Source organism: Typopeltis vanoorti, chromosome 5 (assembly GCF_054136105.1).
Source record: "Typopeltis vanoorti isolate ZY-2024b chromosome 5, IOZ_Tvanoo_1.0, whole genome shotgun sequence".
Classification (NCBI taxonomy): Eukaryota; Metazoa; Arthropoda; class Arachnida; order Uropygi; family Thelyphonidae; genus Typopeltis; species Typopeltis vanoorti.
Window position 1 is genome coordinate 94,120,436 of NC_143553.1, and position 27,503 is coordinate 94,147,938.

At 36.5% G+C, this 27,503-nt stretch overlaps 1 protein-coding gene across 1 annotated transcript in view; it reads left to right on the forward strand.

The window, feature by feature from the left end:
* Positions 1 to 27,503, forward strand: part of LOC150106660 (calpain-15-like) — a 406,958-nt gene that overhangs the window by 170,553 nt on the left and 208,902 nt on the right. Inside the window, exon 5 of the mRNA XM_090393252.1 lies at positions 11,701 to 11,845. Coding sequence (XP_090249378.1) covers positions 11,701 to 11,845 — 145 coding nt within the window. The remainder of the gene's footprint in view (positions 1 to 11,700; positions 11,846 to 27,503) is intronic.

A 27,503-nucleotide genomic window follows, 5' to 3' on the forward strand; every position in this document is an offset into this window, starting at 1 on the left:
AAGGGGCCATACAGAATTTCAGTTGATGAATTTTTAATTTTGTGGAGGGTGGGGAAATAAAAGAGAAACTGGGAAGCTTGATGGAAGCTGAGAATGAATGCTGCTAAGAAGGGTGGTGCATGATTGGAATGGATTACCATTGGATGTTGTGTGTTTGTGTGCAAACAGTATGAATCAATTCAAGAATAAGTATCATAGCTGGTGCATGTACTATGTGGTCTCCATCGATGAGTCCCTGACTCCCTGTAGGTCTCTCTTAATAATAATAATTATGTTGGAATGTTGTATTAGTAATAAGTAATCCATCTCCTGAACAGAAATCCAGTGGGTACTTACCATTATTAACTATACACTTTTCTCCAAATTTTCCCCAAACATTTCTAGATGTCTGGTATTCATTGCCTACTATGTTGTTTAGATCTTCGATAAGGACCAACTTTTCCTTTTTTCTGTGTGTAAGCTTCCTTCTCTAATGACTTGAAAAATCCCTCTATTTCTTCCTTAATAGAGCTTTTGTGTGACAGTCATGTCTCATTGTCCCATCCCCATCTTGTAAAAGGAACCAGAGATAATAAAGACAATAGTGATGTGTAAACTGAAGGTAATGATATTTTAGATGCCTGGAGTGATTACTTTGAAAGACTGTTAAATGAAACAGAACAGTTGGTATTACTTACAGTTTGATTAACTTACAGAACAGTTGGTATTAAATATTCAAGAGGAATGCAATTGGGAGTGATAGAAATACTTGATGTAGGAAAATACCATCGATGAAATTTATCCAGAAATATTAAGAGATAAGGTCTGAATATTTCTGGTTAAGATTAAGAGATGGAGAGATAAGGTCTGCCGTCTTTTGTGATTAGTAGTCATATAAAAAAAAAATATGAAAAAATATAAGTTTTAGTGGCTGTACTGTATAATTCAGAAGGCATAGTCTGATGATTGAATTCTGGATAGGGGCAGATCTCTCATAATACCCATAAAGGGAAATAAAACACTGAGAATCACAGAGAAACTTTCTTCTTGAGTATTCTAGAAAAGATTTAGACATTTTTGCAAGCATATTTGAGAAGAGACTAAGAAAAGTTGTGGAAGAGAACTTTGGTTAAGAACATGCTATGTTCTGGCCAATTAGTGTTGTCAGAATCATATTTTCACTTTAACGTAGATAGTTGAGAAATCATTAGAATATATTAATGATCTGTATTACAAATTCATGGGAATATAACAAGGATAACTAAAATTTTGTTTGGGTAATTATTGCAATTTTAAATCCTTCTGTATTTAATGTTGCATCTTATTCTATTTCTTTATTATTTTGTCATATCCAATTTCGTTTTCCCATTTCCATTCCTGGGCCATTTGCCAAAGAATCCATCCAAATATTCCTCCTAGTGGTTTAAAAGTAAGGAAAAATTCTCCATGCCAAGTTACTGGCCTTATGATGATGATGGATAGTTCAGTGGTAGGACTGCTAAGGCCTCTGGACTTGCCTTTCTCTATATCTAAACCCATAGAAGAAATAGAATATATGGTAAAAAAATAACAAGGATAATAAATTCTGTGTTTAAACTTAACCTGGTACAAAAACAGGCTTGACTGAAAGTTTATGATACACTAGCTTTGCTAATGCTACTATATGGTGGCAGTGAAATTTGGAGACTAATAGCAGCATACCCTTATATTTGATTATAAAAGAAATGAAGCAATAATGAAAGAATTAAATCTGTAACCAACAATAGAAAACATAAAGAATGTAAAGTGCAGTTGGATGAAGCAAGTTAAAAGAATGTAAATTAAAAGGCAACAAGTTCTTCATTACAAACCCAGTAAAAAAGACCAACTCATCCATTTAAGAGACTTGCCAATGGCTTCTGAGGTTGGAACAACCCCTTAATAGGCCTAAATCCTTGAACTGTATGATTATTATTATTAATATTGTTATTATATGGGTATCTCCATGAAGTCAAAAGACTCATCATGGGAGACCCATATTAACCATTATTCACACAATGCCTGTCATACCGCTCCTTTAAACTCATTCACCACTCTTAAAGCAAAAAATCTAGTCCACACACCCTTACTAACCACAATTTACACAACTCTCATGGATGATCCCCCCCCCCCCCCCCCAACTGTCTTTCTATTTGTCATCATGTATTGAAAAATTTCCTTTGTGTCAGTCATATGTGGTGGTGTGTATTGCCCCTTCGGTCATTTCCAACCCTAGGTGACTTTGTAGGCTTGCTCACAAAGTGTTCCTGGTGATATTTTTACAGGGTAGTTTACCATCCCCCCCCCTTTCCAATTTTATCTGGGCTCGGGACCAGAATATGGTTGGGACGTATTAATGACCGTAATCCATGTATGTTCACGGGACCGGTTTGCCTGTTCTGAAGGACGAAAAACCCAAGTTTCCAAATGAAAAAAAAAAAAAAACTCTACCTTCATATGAGACTGGCTAACTCGCCTTTCATCAAAAGTGGCTAGATAAAGGTTCCTCATGTCACGGACAGGAATCAAAGACAGGTTTTTCCAACCAAAGGGTTTGGCACTTGACTTCTGCTAAAAATAAAAATTAAAAAAAAACTAAATTTAAGCTGGAGTTATGTTATCTGTTTGCCTAGAGATTATTAACAAATAAATTCAAACCAAAACAGTATTAGTGGCAACCAGTATATGACATAAGTACTGAAATTATTATTATCTGAGATCTCCAGGGAGTCAAGGACTCATTAAGAGTGGCTATAAATCACCCAAACCAGCTGTCTTACCTTCCATAAATTCATTCACACTATATGCACTTACTACCCCTAAAGGCAAATTATTCCACTCACTCAGTTCTCTGTGAGAGAAAACCTAGCTTTTACCCCTTTCTGGACTGTGAACAAACTTAACTTCCATAGATGCCCCTGTGTTGTCTTCACACCTTCCATATAACGAAAAATTTCATCAGCCAATATTCTATAACACCCATTCAGAAGTTTATAGACCCCTGTCATATCACCTCCTCCTGATAACCAGAGTCTGTAATTCGCATACTCGTAATCTATCATCATAATCTAAATCCCATAATCTGGATATAATCTTTGTAGCTCTTCTTTGCATCTTGTATACAGCTCCTTTATCTCCTTAGAACCCAGAAGACCAAATCTGCACACAGTAATCCAGGTGTGGTCTTTTCAAGGCCTTATAAAGAGGCAAAATGACTTCCTTATCTTTACTTGTCAAGGTTCACTTCAACATCTCAAGTTTCCTCTTCATTGTATTTGCAGCTTTTGCTTTGTGACATTTGAACTTCAAATTCCTATCCACCATTAAGCCAAGATCCCTAGTCTTATCAGTTTCTTGTAGCATATAGGAAGGATAAGGAAGTGGTTGTGCCACTGTATAAGGCACTGGTCAGACCACACTTGGACTATTGTACTGAGATCTGGTCACCTTGTTTTCAATGTGATGTAGACATTGGGGAGGGTCCAGAGATGAGTGACTAAGACAATATCAGAAGTTTGGAATGCTGGGTATGGAGAGAGATTGAAGAGATATGGATTGCAGAGTTTGGTGGATAGGAGGAAGAGATGTGATATGATAGAGACGTTTAAGTTAGAGAATTTTATCGGATTAATCCAGAGGGGATTATAAAAAAGAGTAGAAGGTGAGAGGGGACGAACCAGAGGTCATTCCTGGTGTGGAAGTTATGTAAAAGTGTTGTGAAGAAGGGTGTGAGGAGTAGATTTTTTACATGGAGAATTGTCATTTACTGACAATTCTCCATGTAAAAAATCTACTCCTCACACTCACACTACCAGAATGTGTTGTTAATGCAACAACACATTCTGGTAATGTGTTGTTAATGCAAGGAGTGTTAAGGACTTGAAGATTCTCTATGATAAATATGTTGTCAGTTAAATGAACCTCCCACGATGAGTCTGTCGACTCCATGGAGGGTGTAATAATAATAATATATGCTAATATAAAATGCCACTGGAAATCTCATCATGCCCAAGTTCATAACTTTACACTTATTGACATTAAACTGATAGCCATTTTCGTTTGCCCAAATTTTTAGCTTATTCAAATCATTTTGTAAGTGCTGGATATCAGTAGCATCCCTGATTGCCCTGCATATCTTTTCATAGTATACCACTTTTTGATATCTGTCTGTCAACCATCTGCTGATCTAAGTCAAGAATTTATATTCCAATCTGATATTCTGCAGTTTATGCAACAGCCTTTTGAGAGATAATATTAGCAAAAGCAATATTATCATAGTGTATCCATTCTGGGGTTTTTCATCCCGCAAGCAGGCATACTGGCCCTGTGAACATGCAAGGTACAGTCATAGGATATAGCACAGCAAGGAAGGCAATGGGAAACCATCTTGCTCATAATCATTTCCCTAGTATGGTAGCATATAGCTACCCCCACCAGCCCCATTCCCTTAATCCAACTCAGCCGTAACATTGTGATAATATATGAGTAATTTGCTAAAACTTGACCATCCTTTAGTAAACTAATGCTGCCCCCTGCAGAGTATAGCTTGCTTGTCTACCCATTTCTGTATGCAAGTTCCTACCAACTTTTCTAAGATCTTCACTACCACACCAGCGATACTGATAGGTCGGTAGTTAGACATATCAGTTTTTGCACCACCCTTGTACAATGGAACTATCGTACATTCATTCCATTTCTGTGGTATCATTCCTGATATGAGACTCAAGTTGCATAAAAATGGAACTTAAGGTCTTTTATCTATTACAGTGTGAAAATTGTTTCATTTATTCGTTGTCACATTTGTATTGTAACTAGTAGTTATGCTCTAAAGATGTTTGTTTGAAACACAGCAAAATATAAGCCAGATAATACATCTCTCAATACAAGTTAGTGTTTTTTTGTGTTGCAATACTATGAAAAAAGAATTAATTGATTGCAGAACTTATAGAACAAGTGAAATTTCAACTATTTGGGCACTTCTTCTTCTTATTGTGCTATCTTCTATCGAAGGTCAGCGACCATCTTGGCGAACAAACTGCGCTCTTGTGCTAATCTGAGCAGTTGTGCACTGCTCTTTCCTGTCCACGTCTTGATGTTGTCAAACCATGATATTCTTTTTCTTCCTCTAGTTCCTTTGCCATCAATTCTTCCTACCAAAATATTTGGGCACAATTTTTAGTAAAGAATGGCAAATTAAATATGGAGGTATACAATAAGAAAATGTGCAGTATGCACTGGTATGGTTGGGAATCAACTGAATGGATTTATATTGAAGGAGAGAGAGAGAGAGAGAGAAATTAGCCAGAATACTAAATTAGCTCTATAAAGGATTTGTTAAAACTAGTTTTAACTAGTGGTTTTGAGAGTTAGGTTAGGGGGGGGGGGAGTAGATTGATCAAAGACTAGATTCAACAGATATGAGAGTTTTCAAAACTCTCATATCTGTAGAAATAAAGATATTAGCAGGGAACTTGACATTGTTAGCATTCAGAATTGTTTGAGCGATAATATAAGATGGAATACTCGCTTAAGCAGAATGGGAGAGGAAAAAAATCAAACGCTAATTGTTAGCACAATTAGCATTTGATTCTAAAATAGTAGGAAAAAGTCCAAGGAAGACCAAGATCTTGGTGGATTGATGCAGTTAAAATCACCTTACAAGATCAAAATATATGATGTGATATTATTGGAGCTGAAAAATAGCGGTTTAATTCAGAGGAAATTTGCTAATGGGAATTAATAATAATGTAAACTTAATCATGTAGTGTTATTATAGTATCCTGTACACCTCTTGAAGGCACATATCAGGATGAATACGATAACATATATTGAGTGACTACTTGAAGTAATTATTGAAATAACTATCTCTCATTAGGTGTATAAATTCCATTTCCTTCCTGCCATGTGATTTTCTTCATCCTTCCAATCTTATTTCCATAATTTGAAGTCTGCCATAATAATTATCGATCTGCACTCGCGTATTAATTTGCTGATGAATATCTTCCAGATCATTCCTGGAATTCCCTGACCTGTAGCAGCAACCAACTGTATATTTTGTTTTATTGGCCTTGATCTCGCATCAGACATCTTTAAATGAACAGCTACTATCCTGCCTGTCTCCTATTCTTTTTGGCTGCAATCATCAGCAGTACCCATCCTATCTTCTCTGTTCTTCCTGAAAATACTAAATCCTAAATCCTGCATTGAACAATGAAACCTGTGGAGTATTCATGACTAAAGGAACACATATGACTACAGTAATAAGTTTTGATAAGTAAATATTTCATCCTAAGTATCATAGGACATCATCAGCACAGTTAATTCAAACAGTACTAGGAATAACATATACAGTTAAGGTGCATGGAATCCCAATATGCATGCAGTAGCGTGTTATAGCGTGCAAAATTATTTTACACAATTTTGTATGACAATTTCCCATACTTTAGGGATAGCAAGAACATCATTACAGTTCAAATTTGATCTGTGACGTAGGGGCTTTAGCACGTTCTTTATATAAACATTCATGTTTATATAAAGATCTATGTAGAAGTATGGTCTTTTCCCAATGGATCCTATGGTTTGGGTTTTCAACTCCATGTTGTGCAAGGCCAGATTTCTGTGGTTTGATAAGGTGGATATGATCTTCATGTTACGAAATGCGTTTATTAACAGACCTACCTGTCTGTCCATAGTAAGACAATTTACAGGAACATGGAACCTTGTAATGCCAGGTAGCATCAGAGGTGAAAGTTTGTCTTTAGGAGAATGTAACAAGTTATAGATCTGGTTGATTGGTTTGTAGGTAGCAGCAAGTTTGTATTTCTTCATAATTTTTGAAAGATGTTCGGAGATTCCTTTGACATAATCGGAATCCTACAGGCTTGTTCTTGTCTAGGTTGATGTGTAGAGAAGTGACTGATATTTTGAGTTGTTTTAGGATTGTATCCATTTAGTATGGCTGTATTTGATTATTTCCAATTCTTGGTTTAGAAATTCTTCAGAGGAGCAGAATCTGTGTGCTCTGGTTACTAATGATTTATTGATGCCAAATTTTTGAGATGGATGATGAGCAGAAGAATTGTGAATGTAGCGACCTGAAAATGTCAGCTTGAGATTTATTTCGGCATCTCCTATAGGAGTTGCCAAAAGGTGTCCACCTTTTTATTAAATTACTCTAAATCCAGAGTAATTTAATGAAAAGGTGGCACACCTTTTGGCAACTCCTATAGGTAAAGGTGACCTCGCTATTGCTTCTGCCTGGTATCTCCACTTTTGCGCCTAGCTCCCACTGAAGAGACCTCAATAAAGGTCGAAACTAGTCTGGGTAGTGGCCCTTCCCTTAATGCATAACATTATACATATCCGCAAGGAGATGTGTTTTGCATTATGGGAAATACTGAGATAGGAGTGATGTTAGCTTGGTCCACCTTTGCTACAAGTTTTCCCGGTGTTGTACTACCTTATCCCAGTCCTGAAGATATTTTCAGGTGCAAACTTTGTTTGCTCACACTTGGATAAAGGATTAAACTAAATTTATTATCTTCTTTCCTTTGGATGTGTAAATTCAGAAAGGAGACATCCTGTGGAGATTCTTTTCTAGCATGAATTTGATGCAAGGATGAAAAAAGTTTATTTTATTTAGAAACAGGTGTAGTTCTTGTTCAGAATGAGCCCAGACAGCAAAGACGTCATCAACATGTCATAGCCAGATTTTTGGTTTAGGCTTAAATGTGAAAATTTTTTCTCGTATTCTAGAAACAGGTTGGCTAAGTTTGGTGATAATGGAGACACCCCATTGCTGTTCCTTCCTCTTGCTTGTAAATTTTCTCTTTCCAAGTGAAGTATCCAGACGTAATAAGAAATTTGAATAATTCAACAATATTGGATGGAAATTTTTGATTTAACAAGTCTATCGTTTCCTTATGGGGAATATTAGTAAAGAGGGAGTATCCTATGATATTTGGGATGAAATATTTACTTATTAAAACTTATTACTGTGGTTACATGCGTTTGTTTAGTCCTAAATCCTTCAGAATCTATCCTTGTAACCTCTATCTCATTCTATTCGTGGTATAAATTAGTTATATGATGTACTGATGGTGTTACAGTCTTGTTAATTTTGCATGGCATATAAGAAAGGAAGATGGATGGAGTACTTATCAGATCTTTATGATGATGATAATGGTAACATGTTGGATGATTCACAACACAAGTTAAACATAACAACAGATATCACTCTACCCACAAGAAAGGAGGTAGAACATATAATTAAGAATCTTCCTAATAATAAATCCCCTGGGTGTGATAATATTCCGGCTGAGCTGCTGAAAGCTTTGACTGGCAATAATAACTATTTAGTGGAATCCATTCAGGACATCTATAAAACAATACAATTACCTGAAGTTTTTACAACATCTATCTGTATACCAATTCCAAAGAAACATAATGCACAAAATTGTGAGGATTACAGAACTGTGAACCTAATATCCTATGCATCTAAAATTATTTTAACCTTCGTTAACAAACAAATTGAAAGAGCCATAAGCAGTGAATTGAGTGAACAACAGAAAGGCTTCAGAAGAGGAATGGGAACCATTAATGCTATCCTGGAACTAAAAATACTAATAGAAAGATCACTTGAAAGAAATAGGAACATTTACATATGCTTCATAGACTTTCAGGAGGCTTTTGACCAGGTAAAACATAATAAAATGTTCAATATATTAGATAAATTAGACATAGAAGATCATGTACTTAAGATTATAAAAATGATTTATGCCAAACGGAAAATGCAGCTGTTTAACTCTGAGACTTCTGAAGTGAAAATAAAAAGAGGAGTTAGACATGGTTGTATCCTTTCATCAAATCTATTTAATATCTATAGTGAGGAGGTGATGAAAAAGATTGAAAAACAAAAAACAGGAATTAGTATCAATAGTATAAAATACAACAATCTTAGATATGCCGATATACCATTCTAATAGCAGAAAACAGAAACAAACTAATCAAATTACTGCAGCTACTAATTGAAGAAGGTAAAGAATTTGGATTAGATATTAATGCAAAAAAACAAAATATATGAAAATATCAAAAGAAAGTAGATCCGAGCCAGAAATATTCATAAACAATATAAAAATTGAACATACAACAGAATACAAATATTTTAGGCACCTACTTTACTGCAGATGGAAAGCAAGATAAAGAAATAAAAATAAGAACAGCCATAGCTAAAGATGCATTCTGGAAAAATAAAGATCTGCTCAGAAGTTCTGTGAGTATCGAGACAAAGAAAAGAAAGAACATTAGTGTGGCCAGTTTTCACATATGGAAGTGAGACCTGGATATTAAGAAGAGAGTAAGGCAACAGATAATGTGGTGCTGTAGGAGAGCTCTGAAAATCCCATGGACAGAACATGTGACAAATACAGATGTCCTACAGAGAATGAGAACACAGAGATCTTTATTGCAGAGCACATGGAGTTAATGGACCTCATCAGTATTTATTCAGATTACAAAATTTGTGGAGTGCAGTAACAACATTGCAGTTGTTTAGGTTGTATAGCTTCATGAGCAAAGCACATTGGGACAAGGTTATTGCCATCAGGTTAATACTGTGGACAGTATTAACAACTGGAATGAAGGAGAAAATCCCATGTCCATCTCTTTTTAAACCCTTCTGGCAAATGCTGAGTTGCGCGATATGCAAATTCCATGCATTTGGTGTTTACAATGCCCCTGTTAGTGAATTTTGGAATTACTTTTTATTTTTCCTCTCAGATATTGCTTCTGCACGAAGCACAATGCATTCCTGCAAAGTTTTGCAGCATTTGGATCATTGGATGATCCAAATGCTCCACAAGGCCTTAAACAGTGATACTTTAATTTTAATCACCTGTATGTATGAATTATATATCGTATTCACAGAATTGTGACAAACATATAAATAAGAAGGTTTAGGTTACCAGAAATGGATCTGGTCTTAAATTTTATCTAGGTGAGGAACAATTAAGAAATATTTATTAGGTTTTTAATATTACTTTTTCTTTAATAATATTTACCTCAGTTTTTGCAAACACACACTTATTTGAAAGTTGTAGTTTGTATTAGTTGATTAATGGCTATAAGGTAGATTAGTGTAGGATTGTGACTCTTCTCCCCTCCCCAATAAGTATGGCACAAATGGAGGTTATTTAGTTATAATTAAATAACTGAATTTATTTACCTAATTATATGAGTAAACCAGTAATTTGCCTTGGTCACCAAGGTATTTTCACAAGCACGAGGAAATATATTGAGCATGTGCATGCGGCATGCAAGTAGGAAGGCATACACAAACTGATTGGCTTCCTACAGTCCTAACTAGTGGTCTCTATAGGTGCAGTGATGGACACTTTCTGAAGGTCTCAAAATGATGGTCTCCCAGATTTTTGGTGATGTGATGTAGCTGAATTTATTTTAGTTTGAGGAATGTTGTAGTGCTATGCCAGATTTCAGAAATAAATCTCTCTGATTTAAATCTGTTTCTGTATAGGAGGCAGATTTCCCCCCAGTGGATCTGGTGATCTTTATCCATGGCATGATCTGCTACCCCGGAATGGCTGTAGTGTAGATGGACATATTTTGAGACCTTCAGCAAGTGTCCATTATCTGTGAAGATGCCTTGGGAACCTAGGCAAAATATTGGCTTATTAATCTCATTAGCTAAATAAATTAATTAGTAATTATTAGCTTTAGATCTCTGTTTTTCCACTAAACAACATGAGTGATAATAATCAACATCCAAGCATCCCTACCAAACTAGAATTAGAATTATATATATACCCATACATACATGCACAATTTTTTTTTTAATTAAAAACTTGCAACATTGTTTTTTAATGTGATTTCTTTACCCCCTCCCTTTATTGACCATTGTCTTTTTTTCCCTTTCATCTCCATATCTTAATAATAATAATGTATATATCCATTCAAAGTATTAAGACATGTTGAAGCTTGAAATTGAGAATAGAATTTTTTGCATTGTTTCATGAAGTCACTGCAAAAATTTTTGTTAGAGCATGGCTGAGCCTATGTTCATTTGAAGTGGATTAGCTGTTCTGTATGCATAGGAGAAATGGATATGCAGTATTAGAGAATAATTGTTTGGTAATGAAAAAGATTTTTCTATGCTTGTTGTACATATTTCAGTATTAACTCTATTTTTTTATCTTTTGGCCATTACAAAGATTATTAAATATTTAAAATATGACCTCTGTAATACATGAAATATTAAAACTTTATCTATAAAATTATCTTGGAATCAAGTTAATCATTGAATATAGTCCTAACTAGTGGTCATTACAAAGATTATTAAATATTTAAAATATGACCTCTATAATACATGAAATATTAAAACTTTATCTATAAAATTATCTTGGAATCAAGTTAATCATTGAATATAGTGAACTGACATATGGAGTTTTTGATAAATTAATTCATTGTCTGATAAGAAAAGACTAATTTCATTGCTAATTTTAAGTTGGAGAACTCTGTATCACTAAATGTTAGTCTTATAGAATATTCACCTTTAAAGGCAGTATGTAAGTTTGCATTTGACTCTGTTTACGATACTTAATGGCCTCTTTTCTCCTCCATTTTGTTTTCTGTTGATCATTAAACTATGATAGTATCATATGAAAGACAATAATATTTGCTGAATTTCAGGCAAAAAGAAAACAACTGTGGGTGCCTTTTATTGAAAAAGCCGTGGCAAAATTGCATGGCTGCTATGAGGCATTAGTTTCTGGACGAGCAATTGAAGGACTCTCAACTCTTACAGGAGCACCTTGTGAAAGCATACCTTTACAGCGTATGTATTTAAAATGGTGATGAGGTTTTTTGTTGTTGTTTTTTTTTTACCATAAAAAATATGAAAAGCTTTTTAAATGCAAGTTTTAAGTCGGAGTGGTCAATTTGAATGCATTGGTAAATTAAAGTATTAAAACATATTTTATTGAATACTTGACATTTCATATTTTTAAAAGTAGTAGAAATTTGAAGACAAAAAAAAAAAAAGAAATATTGCTCCTTAAAAATTTGTAACTCAGATATCTGAATATCACTTGAACTGAACATATTATTCAGTTTAAGTGATAAGAGACATATACCCTTCATTTCAGTGATTAAATTACATAGAAATATTGGATATAAAAGATGCCACATTATTTCAAAGTTGAATGTTTGTAGAAACTATGACAGTTTCCTGAATTTGATCAGAGAGCTTTGGAGAATGCAATCCTCGGCTTCAGGGTTGCCTTAGCTTGCACTAATTAAAAAGAACACGATAATGTTCTTTTAATTAGGAATTTTTAAATTAGTCTTTTAATTAATTAAATAATGCTGGATATTTAATATCCACCATTTCTATGTAATTTATGTTGCCAAAATGAAGCCAGGTGTTTCTTTCTTTATTACTTTTACACACCGACCGAGAGTTCACTTATGAAAAATACATTTCTCTGACATTGGGTTTCTTTAGCAACGAATGGGAGTTTTACTCTCTTAAAGTTTTTCTGCCTGATCTCTGAAGAGAACCAGTCAGTTCCAAATAACTGTCAGGCTAGTGAAGCCTTATCAAATGCACTAATAATAGGCAAATATATAGATGCATGGCAGTAGTAATTTTCTTTTCAGTAGTGCAAGTGAAGGCAACTTCAGTGTTGAGGATTGTGTTCTCGTAAGCTCTCTGGTCAAATTTTCAAAACATTTATAGTTTCTACAAACATTCAGCTTTGAAAATATTGTTGGATCTTTAATATCCACTATTTCTACCAAATGTTATGCTTGTGTTGATCCCTAAAGTATTGGTCTGCATTCATCTTGAATATTATTTCATATATCATTTTGATTCTTTTACCTTCTAGTGTAGAGATTACCAAATTGTTAGATATGACTTCTTGAGAGAGAGAGAGAGAGTCATATTTAAATGCTTAGGAAGTCACAAGCTTTTTTTTTAATTAATAAAAAATTATACATAAACATTTATATAATTTAAGATATTCTACCCATGAAAATAAAGTAAGTTTCAGCTAAATAGGATCACACAAAAGGAGAAAATGTATACATTTCTAATAACAATATTGGATGGATTTTTTATCAGAAGTGAAAAGAAAGGATGAAGCATTTCTTGAGTAAAATCAAGAACATATACTAAATAATAAAGCTGATTATTAAGTCATTTTTATTACTCATTTTCACAAGTTTAGTGATGAACTATTAGAAACAATTGGTTTACATGTATAAATACTTAAGTATTGCCATTTATGAATTTTTATTTAACAGTTACTTGCAGCACCACAAAAACAAAAGAAATATAATTTATTAAGTTGCTGATATTTTGCAAGATTTGAAACCATAATTTAGAGCACAAAATTTCACTTGTTACATAACACATACACTAACAAAAACAGTTGTGGAAATATTTCAAAATCATAGTGAAGACATGAACTAACATCTTATCATGGCACCTTTTATAATTGTTTGATTGTTGGTGACCGTAAAGACAATATAACAGATAGATACAGAAATATAAAAATATTTTTGCATATAAAAATGCCTTAACTCAAACATGACTACCTTAAGGTAGTCATGTTTGAGCAGTTTGCTCATATTTTATAACAATATTGTGGTTTAATTGGATAAAAGGAATGGATACACCATGACACCCCAACTCAATATCACCAGAGTTAAAGATCGGTATTATCAATATAAGAAGCCTGAATGGCAAAGAAATGGAGCTAGCTGGGGAATTCGATACGTACCAGATCGACATAATAGGGGTGACGGAAACAAAAAAGACAAAAACTGGTGAGATCTTTCTGAGCAATAAATACAAAATGTTATATTCAGGAAATGACAATCAAGGAAAAGGAGTAGCCATAGTATTCAACACAAAATACAAGGCTAATCTTCTTGAATGGCAGGCAGTCTCAAGTAGAGTGATGTGGGCAAATATCAGAATGGGAAACTGGATAATGAGACTTATTTGTGCCTATAGTCTGACAGAAGGTTCTATTAAGGTAGAAGCAGAGGAATTTTTTCAGGCTTTAGAGAAAGCAACTGACACAATGAAAAATGAAAAGTTATTCCTTGTTGGGGATCTAAATAGAAGAGTAGGAAATGATTATCAGACATACAAAAATGTTCTGGGAAAATTTGGAGAAAAGAGCAAAGCTAATAATAATGGCAAATATTTGTTGTATTTCTGCTCAGGACATGGACTGGTTATTACTAACACCATGTTGCAACATAAAAAATGTGCATAAATTCACATGGAGAGAAGAAGCAAGGAATAAGAAAAGTCTCATTGACTGTGTTGTTGTTGATAGTGATGTTTTCTCCCTGCACCAGGGAGAAAACATCACTATCAACAGAGTGTACAGAGGATTTGAAATTGGAAGTGATCTTTAGTCTTGAGCAAGATAAAATTGAATTTCATATTGAAAAAAATAACGTGTAAGAAAGTTTTAAAGCGAATAAAAGTTGAGCAGCTCTCAGATGTGAACTGTAGACTAAAATACACAAAGATTATTGAAGAAAAAATGAAACAGTTTGAGAACAGGAAACAAACCTTGGAGATTCAGTGGCAAGCCTTGAAGACAACCCTGATTGATTCAGCCAGAGAGGCATATGGTGAGGTTCTCTGCAAGGATAGAAAAATCAGAACTCCATGGTGGACACAGGAAGTTAAAGAGGCAGTGAAGGAAAAGAATAACGCATATCAAAAGTTCCTGTCAAATAAGTCAGCTTGTGCTCTTAGAGAATACAGAGACAAATATAAGAAAGCTAAACACTGTGTAAAATTAGTTAAACAAAAGTCATGGGAGGACTTTGGCAAGAACATAGAAAATAAATACCAAGAAGGTGACAAAATATTCTGGAAGTTGTTGAAGAAGCTTAGAAATGGAGGAAAGAGTGCTATAAAAGGAGTTACAGATGATAAAAGTGACATGAAAACAAGAGAAAAAGATATCCTTGAAGTATGGAGTAGAGCATTTTTCATTTAGCATTTTTTTACTTCAAAAAAATGCTAAATGAAACAAGCAGTGATAACACAGTGGTAAAAAACACTCAACAGTCAGGAATACATATCTATACTTGAAGTAGAAAAAGCCATCAAAGGCTTGAAATGTGGAAAGGCAGCAGCATTAGATAATATTCGACCAGAAATGCTGAAGTATGGTGGTATAAAAGTCTTATAGTGGATGCACTACACAGTTCAGAAGACCGGGACAGAGGGACGAATTCCTGATGATTGGAGTAGAGCTCTCATAGTACCCATATATAAAAAGGGAAATAAAACCGAATGTGAGAATTACAGAGGTATTTCCCTACTGAGTGTTCCTGGTAAGATCTATGCAAGTATACTTGAGAAACGGTTGAGAAGAATTGTGGAAGAAAAGCTTGGTGAAAAACAAGCTGGATTTAGGCCAAATAGAGGCTGAGGATCAGATCTTCACTTTACGACAAATAGTTGCGAAATCATGGGAATATAACAAAGATCTGTATTTAAACTTTGTCGATCTGGAAAAGGCATGTGACAGGGTGCCAAGAGAGAAGCTATTCAAAATCCTACAAGTTATATGGTGTCAATGGGGCATTATATCAAGCAATACTTAGTCTTTATTCGAGTTGTAAGTCAGTAGTTAGAATTGAAGGAAGTACAGGAAGATGGTTTAATGTTGAATCTGGTGTCAGACAAGGATGTACATTATCCCCTCTGTTATTTATTATCTATATGGATCTCATTATGAAGGAAAGTGGTATTAAACCTGATATCAAAATTGGAGATGTTAATGTCAGCTCTTTGCTTTATGCGGACGATGTTATACTTATAAATAAATCTGCTACAAGTCTGCAAGATTCTCTGACAAAATTGAATAACTGTTGTAATAGATATGGTATGAAGGTCAGCAATAAAAAGACAAAGACAATGAAAATAGGCAGAATCATTGAAAATGTCAACTGCCTTGTGAATGGAGAACCTGTGGAACAAGTAAAACATTTCAGCTACTTAAGCACAATTTTTAGTGAAGATGGTAAATTAAATATGGAAGTAGACAACAGAATCAACAAAGCTGGAATGGTAGGAAGTCAATTGAATAGATTCATATGGAACAAGAGAGAAATTAGTCTGATCACTAAATTAGCTGGATTTGTATTTGTATACAAGACAGTGTTCAAACCAGTTTTAACTTATGGATCTGAGAGTTGGGTCAGAAGTAAAACTCTTGATTAAAGACTAGAGACCGCAGATATGAGAGTCCTGAGAAAGATTAGAGGCGTGAGCAGATGGCATCAATGGCAATATCATATTAAAAACGAGGATATCAGGAAAGAACTTGACATTGTCAGCATCCAGGAATGCGTTAGCAGAGCTGTTCTCAGGTGATATGGTCACTTAAACAGAATAGCCGAGGAAAGATTAGCAAAACAAGTGCGCTCTGCCAGGTTGGCAGGAAAACGACCCAGAGGAAGACCAAGATATAGGTGGATTGATATGGTACAAAGTGCCTTAGATGATAGAAAGATAAGATCTGATAATGTTGGAGTCTTGACAAGTAACAGACTGATTTGGAGGAAAATTGTAGATAGGAAGTTAGTAATGATGTAAATTTTTCATGTAGTACTATCGTATCCTGTACACCCCTTGAGGGTGCTTTGCAGGAATTTGATGATGATGACACCATGATACTGTTGGACTTTGCTAAGGCATTTATTAGGGTACTACATGAAAGAGTGTTGCATAAACTAAAGAATATGGGATTGGAATATAAACTGTTAGCTTGGATAAGAGTGTAACTGATGGATATGTAAAAATGGTTTTTTAGTGAATGTGAATCTGCCAGATTTAAGATGACCAGTTGTGTGACCATTCCTTGGAACTTTTTTTTTTTATGTTGAGCCCATACACGAGAGGTTGGTTGATCAACCTACTATAGTATATTAGTACTGTATATGGGTAGCGGTTGGGAAAGGAGGAACTTGTTTACATTTGATTTAAATGACTGTGTATTGTATTCCTTGGGAAACAGTGGGGGGGGGGGGAGACTGTTCTACAGTACAGTACAGCAGCTGCAGGGATGAAGGAGAAAGAAAAGAAACTTGTTCTGTGGGTTTCGAGATGCGCTGTGAAGGGATATTGAGCAACAGCTGCACTTGTTTCAACAAGCTTATTAATAAGTTGGAGAATTATTGATGCTATTTCAGATGAACATTATTCCGATGGAAATATTTGTAGAATATACGTATTGCAGAAACCAAACATCTCTCCTCTGTATTGAGTGAATCATTTTGAGGGAGCTTTTGAGGGGGGGCACCCAATATATGAGAGCAGTATTCAGTAGCTGGTGGGATTTGTGATATGTATAAGGTTGACATCTGTTCAGAGGTGGAGTAATGTCTTGAGCGAAAGAGAGATCCTAGTTTTTTATAAGCTGAGGATGCAATGGTTGTGATGTGTTTATGCCAGGAGAGGCTTGATGTAAGGGTAATTCCAAGAAGGGAAATCTCAGATTGTCTGGAAATTTGGGTGTTGTCAAAAATAATACTGGGAGCAAAATGGTTCTTTTTTATGAGAGATAAGACAGAACTGAAATTGACAAGGTTATCTGAACACTCTATTGGAGGATGGCTTGGAGATCAGAATTGAGGGCGGTGGTGGTTGATGTTCTGTAGGTCAAAGTGAGTTATGTAGACTAAGGTTTATCAAATGAAAGGGAGGAGGGCAATGTGCTGTCATCTGCAAAACTGTGTATTGGTTTGGAGGTCACTAAAGTAGATCATTGATATATAGCAGGAAGAGAGTTGGTGAGAGGACAGAACCTTGTGGAACCCCGGCATTAGTTGAATGATGAAGCAGGAAGAGAGTTGGTGAGAGGACAGAACCTTGTGGAACCCCGGCATTAGTTGAATGATGAGAAGATAAGGAACCATTCACCACCACAGTCCAGACAGAAAGCTGGCAAGTAAACTACAGAAGTCCTGGGACAGACCAAACAATGGTAGTTTGCTTAGTAAGCCTTTATGCCAGTCAAAAGCTTTGGAGATATAAAGTGCAACCACTTGAGATTCTCCATGGCATTTGTCCAGAGATGGATGACATATTCAAGCAGATCTCCTGCTGATTGGCAATGATGGAATCCATACTGACAGTTGTTTGTTTGGTGGGTGCCTTTAAGGTAGTGTAGGAGTTGGGAATTGATTTTTTCCATTACTTTAAACAAGACTGAAGTGAGCTAGATAGGGTGGTAGTTGCCATCCAACTATATCATGCGATATAGTTGGATGGCAATGACTTGTCATCCTTCTTGGGAATGGGTTGAATATGGACCTATTTCCAGGCTGTGGGATAGATATCAGTGGAGTAAAAGTGTATAGTAGGGGGGGGGGCACCCAATATGTGAGAGCAGTATTTGATAGCTGGTGAGATTTGTGATATGTATAAGGTTAACATCTGTTCAGTGGTGGAGTAACGTCTTGTGTGAAAGAGAAATCTTAGTTTTTTATAAGCTGAGGATTCAGTGGTTGTGATGTGTTTATGCCAGGAACATAGGATAGGAGCCAGTTCTAGTGCACAAACTTTCAGGACAATTGGAGGAATGCCATCAGGGCCAAGATACATTTTTTTGTGTGTCTAAATTGGACAGCATATTTCTGATCTCCTTCTGGCAAAAGGATATACAAGCATTGTATGTTGGACATCTGGAATGGTTGGCGAGTGTTTACCATTGTCAGTTATGCATGCATGAGAAGCAAAGTGTGAGGCCAGGAGATTGGCTTTTTCTGTGGGTGATGATGCAATAGAGCAGCCAAGCCTTTTGGTCTTTCTCCAAAGCAATTGGTAGTAACTTTTGCCTAACATTTTTCCCACCACCCCTGTCATATCCAGATGGTAGGTGGTGGGAAAAGTGTTGGGCAAAAATTACAACCAATTGCTTTGGCGAGAGACCAAAAGGCTTGGTTGCCATTTAGACAAGTTGTAGTTTCCTGCTTTTTGCTCTTTTGAACTCTGTTTTGGAAGCATTGATTGTTTTTTTGTATCTATTTTGGACTTGAGTATAAGCTTTAAAGGGGGATGGAGTTCTTGATTTGAGCCAATTATGTTTGGTTATTCATTTGTACAGCCTTCGGGCATCTTTTGGAGAACCTGGGTTTAGTTTGGGAATGGCAGGTCAGAGTAGTGTGGAGAATGTATGTTTCCATGCCGCTGAGGATTTGATAAGTTTGGTGGTGACTATAGGAATGAAGCGTAGAAATCACAGAGGCTGTCCCAACTGGCACTGTTATAATGCCAAACTATTGTTGTATGGGAGTGACTGTGTAAGCATTGTTGCATGGGGGGGGGGAGATGTGCACTAGATTGTGTTCAGAATTACCTAAGGGGGCCCACTACATTCCCTGTGTATTTGGAAGGTTCATTGGTGAGGAAGAGATCTAGGGTGTTTGGGGGAGTTTTTCAGGTTATCAAGTATTCTGGTTGGCATCTGAACAAGTTGTGTAAGATTGTTAGTGATGGCAAATGTTTCAGCATCTCTGTCCGCAAGATCTGTACAGCTGGAGGAGGAAAGCAAGTTGGTGTTGTAGGCAATGAAATCTCCTAGGAGGATGATTTCACTGTTGAGAAAGTGGGACTGGAGAAAATCAATTTTTATGGAGAGGAAATTAAAGAGCTTAGAGTGGTTGTTGCATTGTGGAAACAATAGAGACAGCAAATGAATATGACATAGCGAGGAAGGGATATTTCCAACCAAAGATCATAGTTGGGTGTCCTCTGGCATGGTATATCAAAGCAGATTTAACTACTTTCAACCCTTGGATTGAAAGCAGTTAAAGTGTGTGTAGTTTGGAAAGTTGAGATGAATAGTGCTGGGGATGTGAGATTTGAGTTTCTGACAGAAAGAGTAGGCACATTTTGGTAGACTGAAGATGCAAATGGACATTATTAAAGTTGGAGTTTATGCCACGTGTCTTGGTGAAGTGGATATGCATGGTTTTGTGAGGCATATGTTTAACTGCAAGGGTCTTGCGCATTTCCTATGCAGTGCCAGCATACTAATCTCCATGGTGGCTACTAGTGGTATCACTTGATTTTTGCACTAATTTAACTTGTTTATAGTTGATGATCCAACTGTTGTGTCCATTTTGACATTTTTCTTCAAGTTGTCTTTAAAGACAGCATCCTTGTTCCCTCTGAGCAAATGTTAGGTCCGGTCGAGCATGTATGCGCAATTTGGGGTAAGTGTCTTTGAACATATTGTTGATCACTGTTATTAATTTAGATGTGCTTGTTGATGTATCACAAGTCACTTTTACAAGGTGTGGAAAGTTCATTCCATCCTTTCTTTTATTAATGGATCCAAAACAGTGGCACCAGATGATATTTTTAGAATCGATGTTGCATTCTTTTGATGATGTCTTCTTTTAGTGATTTTCCTTTTTCCTTCGAAAGTTCAAAGTAACGGTGTTGAATTTTTTGTTTTTGGCCTCCATCGAGTCATGTACTGTTGATGCAATTAGGTCATGTAGTTCAAGCTTAGTTTCCACTGTTTGTATTTTGGAGGGAAAAGTTTCATTCATAGCATTGATGTACTGTTCGAGGGTTTTTGATTCATTTGCCTTAGTTCAGGAGCTGTTTTACAGAAGGGAGGCACAGTGAACAGAAAAAGGACTTGCTGAGGTCAATAAATAGCTTGTGTGGTGTTTAATCTATTTTTGCGCAGGAAACATGTAGTCAGTAACAACAGAACTTGCACAATATACCCGTTTTTTAATTGGTGACATGAATTTTACAGTTGCTGCACTGGCAGGACATGGGGGGGTGCTCGTTCATTGGTGGCTTTTGTTGCCACCATCTTTGCTGCAGAAGTAATCACTCCTTAGTACCCACTATTAAGATTTCCATTTAATGATCAATTTGGATGAAAAATACTTGCAGTAACGATAAAATGCAGGAGCACAAATTTACAGTAGCTTATTCACAGCCTCTTTAATCTATATGTTAAAAATATTAGAATGGGGTTTGACAGGATAATCTTCAGTTGTTTGCTGATGATGCAAAGATAGGCAGAGCAATCGGAGATGCTGCTGATATACAGCATTTCAAGGGGTGATTTGAAGAGTCTGGAAGTGTGGGTAAATGATAATTGTTGTCATTCCAGTGTTAGTAAGTGTAAAGTTATGCAATTTGTCATCATGCGATATCCAACAGCATATTATATTGGTGGGATTATGTTTGGAGTAATTGACGAGTCTAGAGATCTTGAAGTTATGGTGGATAAAAGTTGAGGTTCAAAGATCACATAACAAAAATGGCAAATACAATTCAGAGTATAACTGTTCAAGAGTTTTGGATTTGGTCATAGCATCAGAAGAGCTGATTATAACTGAGATAGCATCTTTTCCCCCAGTTGGAGAGAGAGTGACCATGTGGTTTTGACTTGGAAGATGAATACACATGCAGGAGTATCAAAGAGAAGGGAATATACATGGAATTAGAAGGCAGGTGATTATAATAGTCTTTGATATCAACTTGGAGCAGTTCCATGGAGGGAGGAATTGGAAGGGCAAGATATCATTAGTGCTTGGGAAATTATGAAGGAATATTTGTTAGTAGCAATAGTAAGCTGTATTCCACGAGTGAAGAAGAGGACACAATTTGTTGTAAAGTGGATGACAAACAATATCAAACAAGAACTGCAGATCACAAAGAGGTTATGGAAGAGAAATAAGGACAGTGGGTGGAGAGCATGAATGTATGAAGAATATAAGATTCAGGCCAGGAGAGTGACTAGTATGGTAAGGAAGGCAAAACTGGAATATGAGAAGAGATTGGCCCTAAGATCCAAAGAAAATCATAGGGAATTTTTTAGTTATGTGGTCAGTGGGAGGTGAAATGATTGTTGAAGAATAACATTGTTGGGTAAAAATGGGAATAGAATGAATGGATGGAATTTTGCCACAGGTTTTGAGACAATGTGCTAAAGAACTAACAGCTCCATTGACCTGGCTTTTCAATACAAGTCTTGCTACGAGAAAGGTACTCAAGGAATGGAAAGAAGGTAAGATAGTGGCATTGCATAAGGACGGTAACAGACTGGAAGTGTCAAATTATAGACCAGTTTCTGTTCATCAGTAGTTGTTAAGATTTAAGATCTTGGAGAAATTAGTGAGGGACCATATACAGCATTGGACATATGAGGGTAATGTTATCTGTGAGAGTCAACATTGTTTCAGAGGTTATATGCATAAGTAAGGTGTCCTCGTTGCCTCCAATTGGTGAAAGCGATCATGTGGTATTGACTTGGGAGGTTGCAAAATCTGTGGATTTTTCTGTTAAGAAGGGGTATATATGGAACTACAGGTTAGGCAATTATAACAAGCTTCGGAGTGAACTTGCAGCCATCCCTTGGCAGAACATATTGCAAGGGAAAGATGTTAGCAGTGCATGGGATAAAATCAGCGGGTATCTGAGGAAAGCAATATCAGATTGTGTCCCCATGGTCAGGAGGTCAAACAAGGCAGGCATTAAATGAATGAGCAGTAGTATGAAGCTTGATCTGCAAAAAAAGAAAAGGTTATGGAGAATTTACTAGGGGAAAGGCGACCAGTACACCCATGAGCAGTACAAGGCTCAAGCTAGGAAGGTTACCAGCATAGTAAGAAAAGCTAAATCAGATTATGAGAAGACCTTAGCCAAAGAGTTCTTCCGTTATGTGGTAGTAAGAGGAAGAATGACTTCAGAAGGATAACTTTAGTGGGTGCTGATGGTATTGAGGTGACCAATTCAGATGTAATAGTTGAGTTACTGAGTGATCACTTTTCAAAAGTCTATCATCCAAGTGAGGATATCTCTATACCTGTAGCAATACCTAATGTGAGAATTGAAGCTAAAAAATCAGAGGTATTAAATATATTGCAAACTTTAAATGCAAATACTGCTGTGGGCTTAGATGGAATATCAGCTCGGGTGTTATGTGAATGTGCAAATTAATTGTCAACCCCTCTTACTTGGATATTTAATTTAAGTTTGAACTCTGGTATGGTCCCTAGGGAGTGGAAGTTAGGCAAAGTGGTTCCTTTGCATAAGGGTGGCTCTAAAATTGCGGTGGTTAATTACAGACCAATCACCATCTCAGGAGTAGTGGTAAAAGTATTGGAAAAGTTGGTTAAAGACAAAATTCCAAAATGGGTGGATCAGGATATGATACTCCATAGAGGCCAACATGGTTTTGTTAAAGGTAGATCCTGCCTTAGCAATCTATTAACTATTCATAATAGAATAACATCTGAGTTGGACAAAGGAACAGGCTACACAGTGGTACTTCTGGATTTTGCTAAGGCTTTTGACAGGATACCCCCATAGAACACTATTATGCAAATTGGAGCAGATGGGAATGGATATTAAATTAGTGATATGGATAGGAGAATGGCTCAGGGAGAGATACCATAAGGTGGTGTATGGAGGAGCCGAGTCCAGAATGAGGCAGGTGACCAGTGGTGTGCCTCAGGACTCTGTGCTTGGGCCAATGTTGTTTAATTTGTATATAAATGATATAGGAAATGGCTTAAAGGGAGATATTCAGTTGTTTGCTGATGATGCAAAGTTGTGTAGCGCAATAAAAAATCAAGCTGATGTTGAGAGTTTGCAGGATGATTTAAATAAACTGGTAAAATGGGCAAAAGATAATGGATGTCACTTCAATGTGGAAAAGTGTAAAGTCATGCATTTTGGGATTAAAAGATTTCCAGCTGTTTACTACATTGATGGAAAGGTACTCCAAGAGATTGATGAGGCTAGGGACTTAGGGGTGTTGGTAGATAGGGAGATGAAGTTCAGAGGACACATTGCTAAGGTGTCCAAGATTGCACATAGGATTACTTGGTTGTTAAGGAACACACTGACATCCAGAGATAAAGAAGTTATTATTCCCCTTTATAAGGCATTGATACTTCCACATTTGGATTACTGTGCTCAGGTCTGGTCACCTGGATTCCTTGGAGATGAGGAGAATGTGGAGAGGGTTCAGAGAAGAGTGACCAAGTTGGTGAGTGATATAAAAAATGCTCCCTATATTGATAGAATGAGAGCTTGTGGATTGCAGAGATTGGTTGATAGGCGAAGTAGAGGGGATATGATAGAAACATTTAAATTACTGAAATGTTTTTATAGGATTGATGCAGGGTAAATGTTTCAGCTGTGTGATAGTGATGGAAGAACAAGAGGTCATCTCTGGAAATTAAAGAAGAGTGTGGTTAACAAAGGTGTCAGAACAAGATATTTTGCCTGGAGGGTGGTGAACGAGTGGAATTCATTGCCTGACTTAGTTGTGAGCTCTTCGTCTGTAAATGAATTCAAGAAGAGATATGACAGATGTTGTTTTGCTAGTTTGGGTCTCCTGCGATGAGTCTACTGTCTCCATGGAGATACCCATAATAATAATAATAATAACATGGATTTGTGAAGGGGCAATCTTGCCTTAGTAATATGATTGCCTTTTATAATAACTTGACAGGAACGCTTGATGAGGGAAAAGCATATTCTGCTATTTTTTTTGGATTTTGCAAAAGTATTTGACAGGGTGCCACATGATAAGCTGATATTTAAGTTGCAGCACATGGGTTTAGATGTCAGGTTAATCAACTGAATTCAGGATTGGTAGGTATTAGAGAGTTGTGTATGGTGGGGGGGAAGCAATAATCAACGAGGCAAAAGGTTGCAAGTGGGGTCTCACAGAGCTCAGTACTGGGACCTGTATTGTTTAATGTTTAAATCTATGACATTGTAAGTAGATGGCAAAGGGATGTTCAGTTGTTTGCAGGTGATGTGAACCTGGGAAGGGTTATTAGTAATAATGCAGTTCTGGTAGCCCTGCAAGAGGATTTGAATAAATTGGATAGATGGGCAAATGAATGGAGGTGTCAGTTTAATGCAGCAAAATGTAAAGTCTTAAAGTTTGGGATACATCGATGGGAAGCAGCATACTCTGCGGTAGGAGCTGTACTGGAGAAAGTAGGGGAGACAAGAGATTTGAGGAGTGATTATGGATAGAAACCTGAAATTCAGGCAACATATTACAAACATGGTGAAGGTAACCCAGAGGATTGCTGCAATACTGAGAAGGTTGCTGACCTACAGAGAAAACAGTTGTCATTCCATTGTATAAATCCCTTATCAGGACCACACTTGGACTGTTGTTCTCAAATTTGGTCCCCAGGATTTGAAGGGGATAAATTAATTGTGGAAAGGATACAGAGGCAGATAACAAAGATGATTTCAGGACTATACAATGTTGGTTATGAGGATTGGCTGAGAGAATGTGGAGTGCAGAGGTTGGTAGATAGAAGAAGGAGAGGTGATATGATTGAGACTTTTACCTGTTGAGAGATAGTTACAGGGTTGACACTGGGAAGTTCTTTCACTTGGTGGAATAATAATTGTGATGTTGAAACAAACATTGACATGTAAGGATGTGGAAGTTATTGTGCCTCTTTACAAAGCCTTAATAGAGTTGCACATCCAGGTGACTACTGTGCAAAGATTTCTGACCTAGTTTCTAGAGGGATAAAGAAGCTGTAGAAAGGCTGCATATAAGAATTACAAAGATGATATGAGGATTATGGAGTGTAGAATATATATTCTGTATAGAAAATAGAATATATGTATAGAATGTAGGGAACATAGCATCATAACTGAAACAGTAGTTGAGGAAGACTATGTGAATGTTCAAAAAGTGTGTGTGGAAGTGATAGCAAGAAAAAGAGTTCAGTTGATGATAAAGCATGCAATAATAATGTTGAAAAACAGAATGCATTTGACGGTAAGATGTGACTAGTGTTGACAGTAAACAAGCTTATGTGACTGATGATAAGATAACAAGAATGAATGATAGCGAAAAAATGATGCATGGAAGGCTTAGTTAGTGAAGATGAGGTGAGGGATGAAGCAGATGCAGAATGAACTGAAGAGAATTACAGATATATATGGAAGAGTGAAGAAGATGAGAATGAATGATGTTGATATGAAAGATTTAATAAAGGACTCATGCATGGCGTTGTATGGGGATTGAATTATTAGAGGTGTGGTGAACAAGAAGATACACAAGGTTTGTTTTCTGGGAAGTACAATGAATAGAGTGATTAATATATTGGATGTGAAGAATAAGTGAACAAAACAGTTGGTAGTGGTAGTAGGAGCAAATGACTTGACTGGGAACAAGGAGATTGTTGAGAAGGATAAAAGATAATAGTGTGATAGGAAAGGTATATTGTTATTTGGTTGGTGGTTTCGAATGGAGAAGGGGGATGTCACTTCAATGTTGCTAAGTGTAAAGTTATGCACTTTGGCCAGATAAGATGGAATAAGTTTTATCATGTTGGAGGAACTTGGCTTCAGGAGGTGGAGGAGACAAGGGATCTTAGGTTCTTGGTAGTTAGGGAATTGAAGTTCAGGGGACACATCTCCAAGTTCTAAGGATTACCAATATGGTGGATGTTATGATGCAAAGAATCTTTTACATGTATGGATAATGAGGTGATTGTTCTGCTGTAATCAGGCTTTATTTAGATTTCTATGCACAGAGCTAATCACCTGGCTATTTGGTGATAAGGAAACATTGGAGATGAAGGGGGGGGGGAGAGTGAGAGAGAGCAAGAGGAAAATAACTAAAACTGTCTCAGGACTCTGCACTGTTGCATATGAAGATATATTAAGAGAATGTGATCTGCTGTGCTTTGTAAATAGGAGGAGAAGAAGAAGAGGTGATATGATTGAGATGTATGAGGCACATCCAGAAAGTAACATCTAGTCAAGAATTTATAAAAAAAAAAAAAAAAAACTGGTAAAGAAGAAAAACGTTTTATTATATGATAAAATACCTACATATATACATTATTTTTCAACTAAGTCACCATTAACTTCCAGGTATTTTTGGTATCGTGGCACCAGCTTTTTCATACCTCGGGTCTGGGTTAGTCCCGAGGGGGTGGAAAGAGGGGAAAATGGTTCCAAGACTGCTGTTGTAAATTACCGTTGTCAAGGTCTTGGAGAACTTAGTCAAGAAAAGAATACAGGATGGGATAGAAGAAAATGGGATATTGTATGGGGGACAACATGGTTTTGTGAAGGGTAGATCATGTCTCAGTAACTTGCTCATGTTTTATAACACAGTGACGGCTGAACTGGATAAGGGTAATGGGTTTACAGTGATTCTACTGGACCTTGCCAAGGCCTTTGACAGGATACCACATGGAACCCTAATCAGTAAACTGGAGCAGATGGGGATAGATATAGGGTTGGTGAGATGGATAGGAGGGTGGTTGAAGGAGAGATACCAGAGAGTGGTTTATGCAGGAGTTGAGTCCAAAAGATGGCTTGTGACTAGTGGTGTGCTGCAGGGCTATGTTCTTGGACCACTACTTTTCAATTTGTTCATCAATGATATAGGAAAGGATCTGAGAGGAAGTGTTCA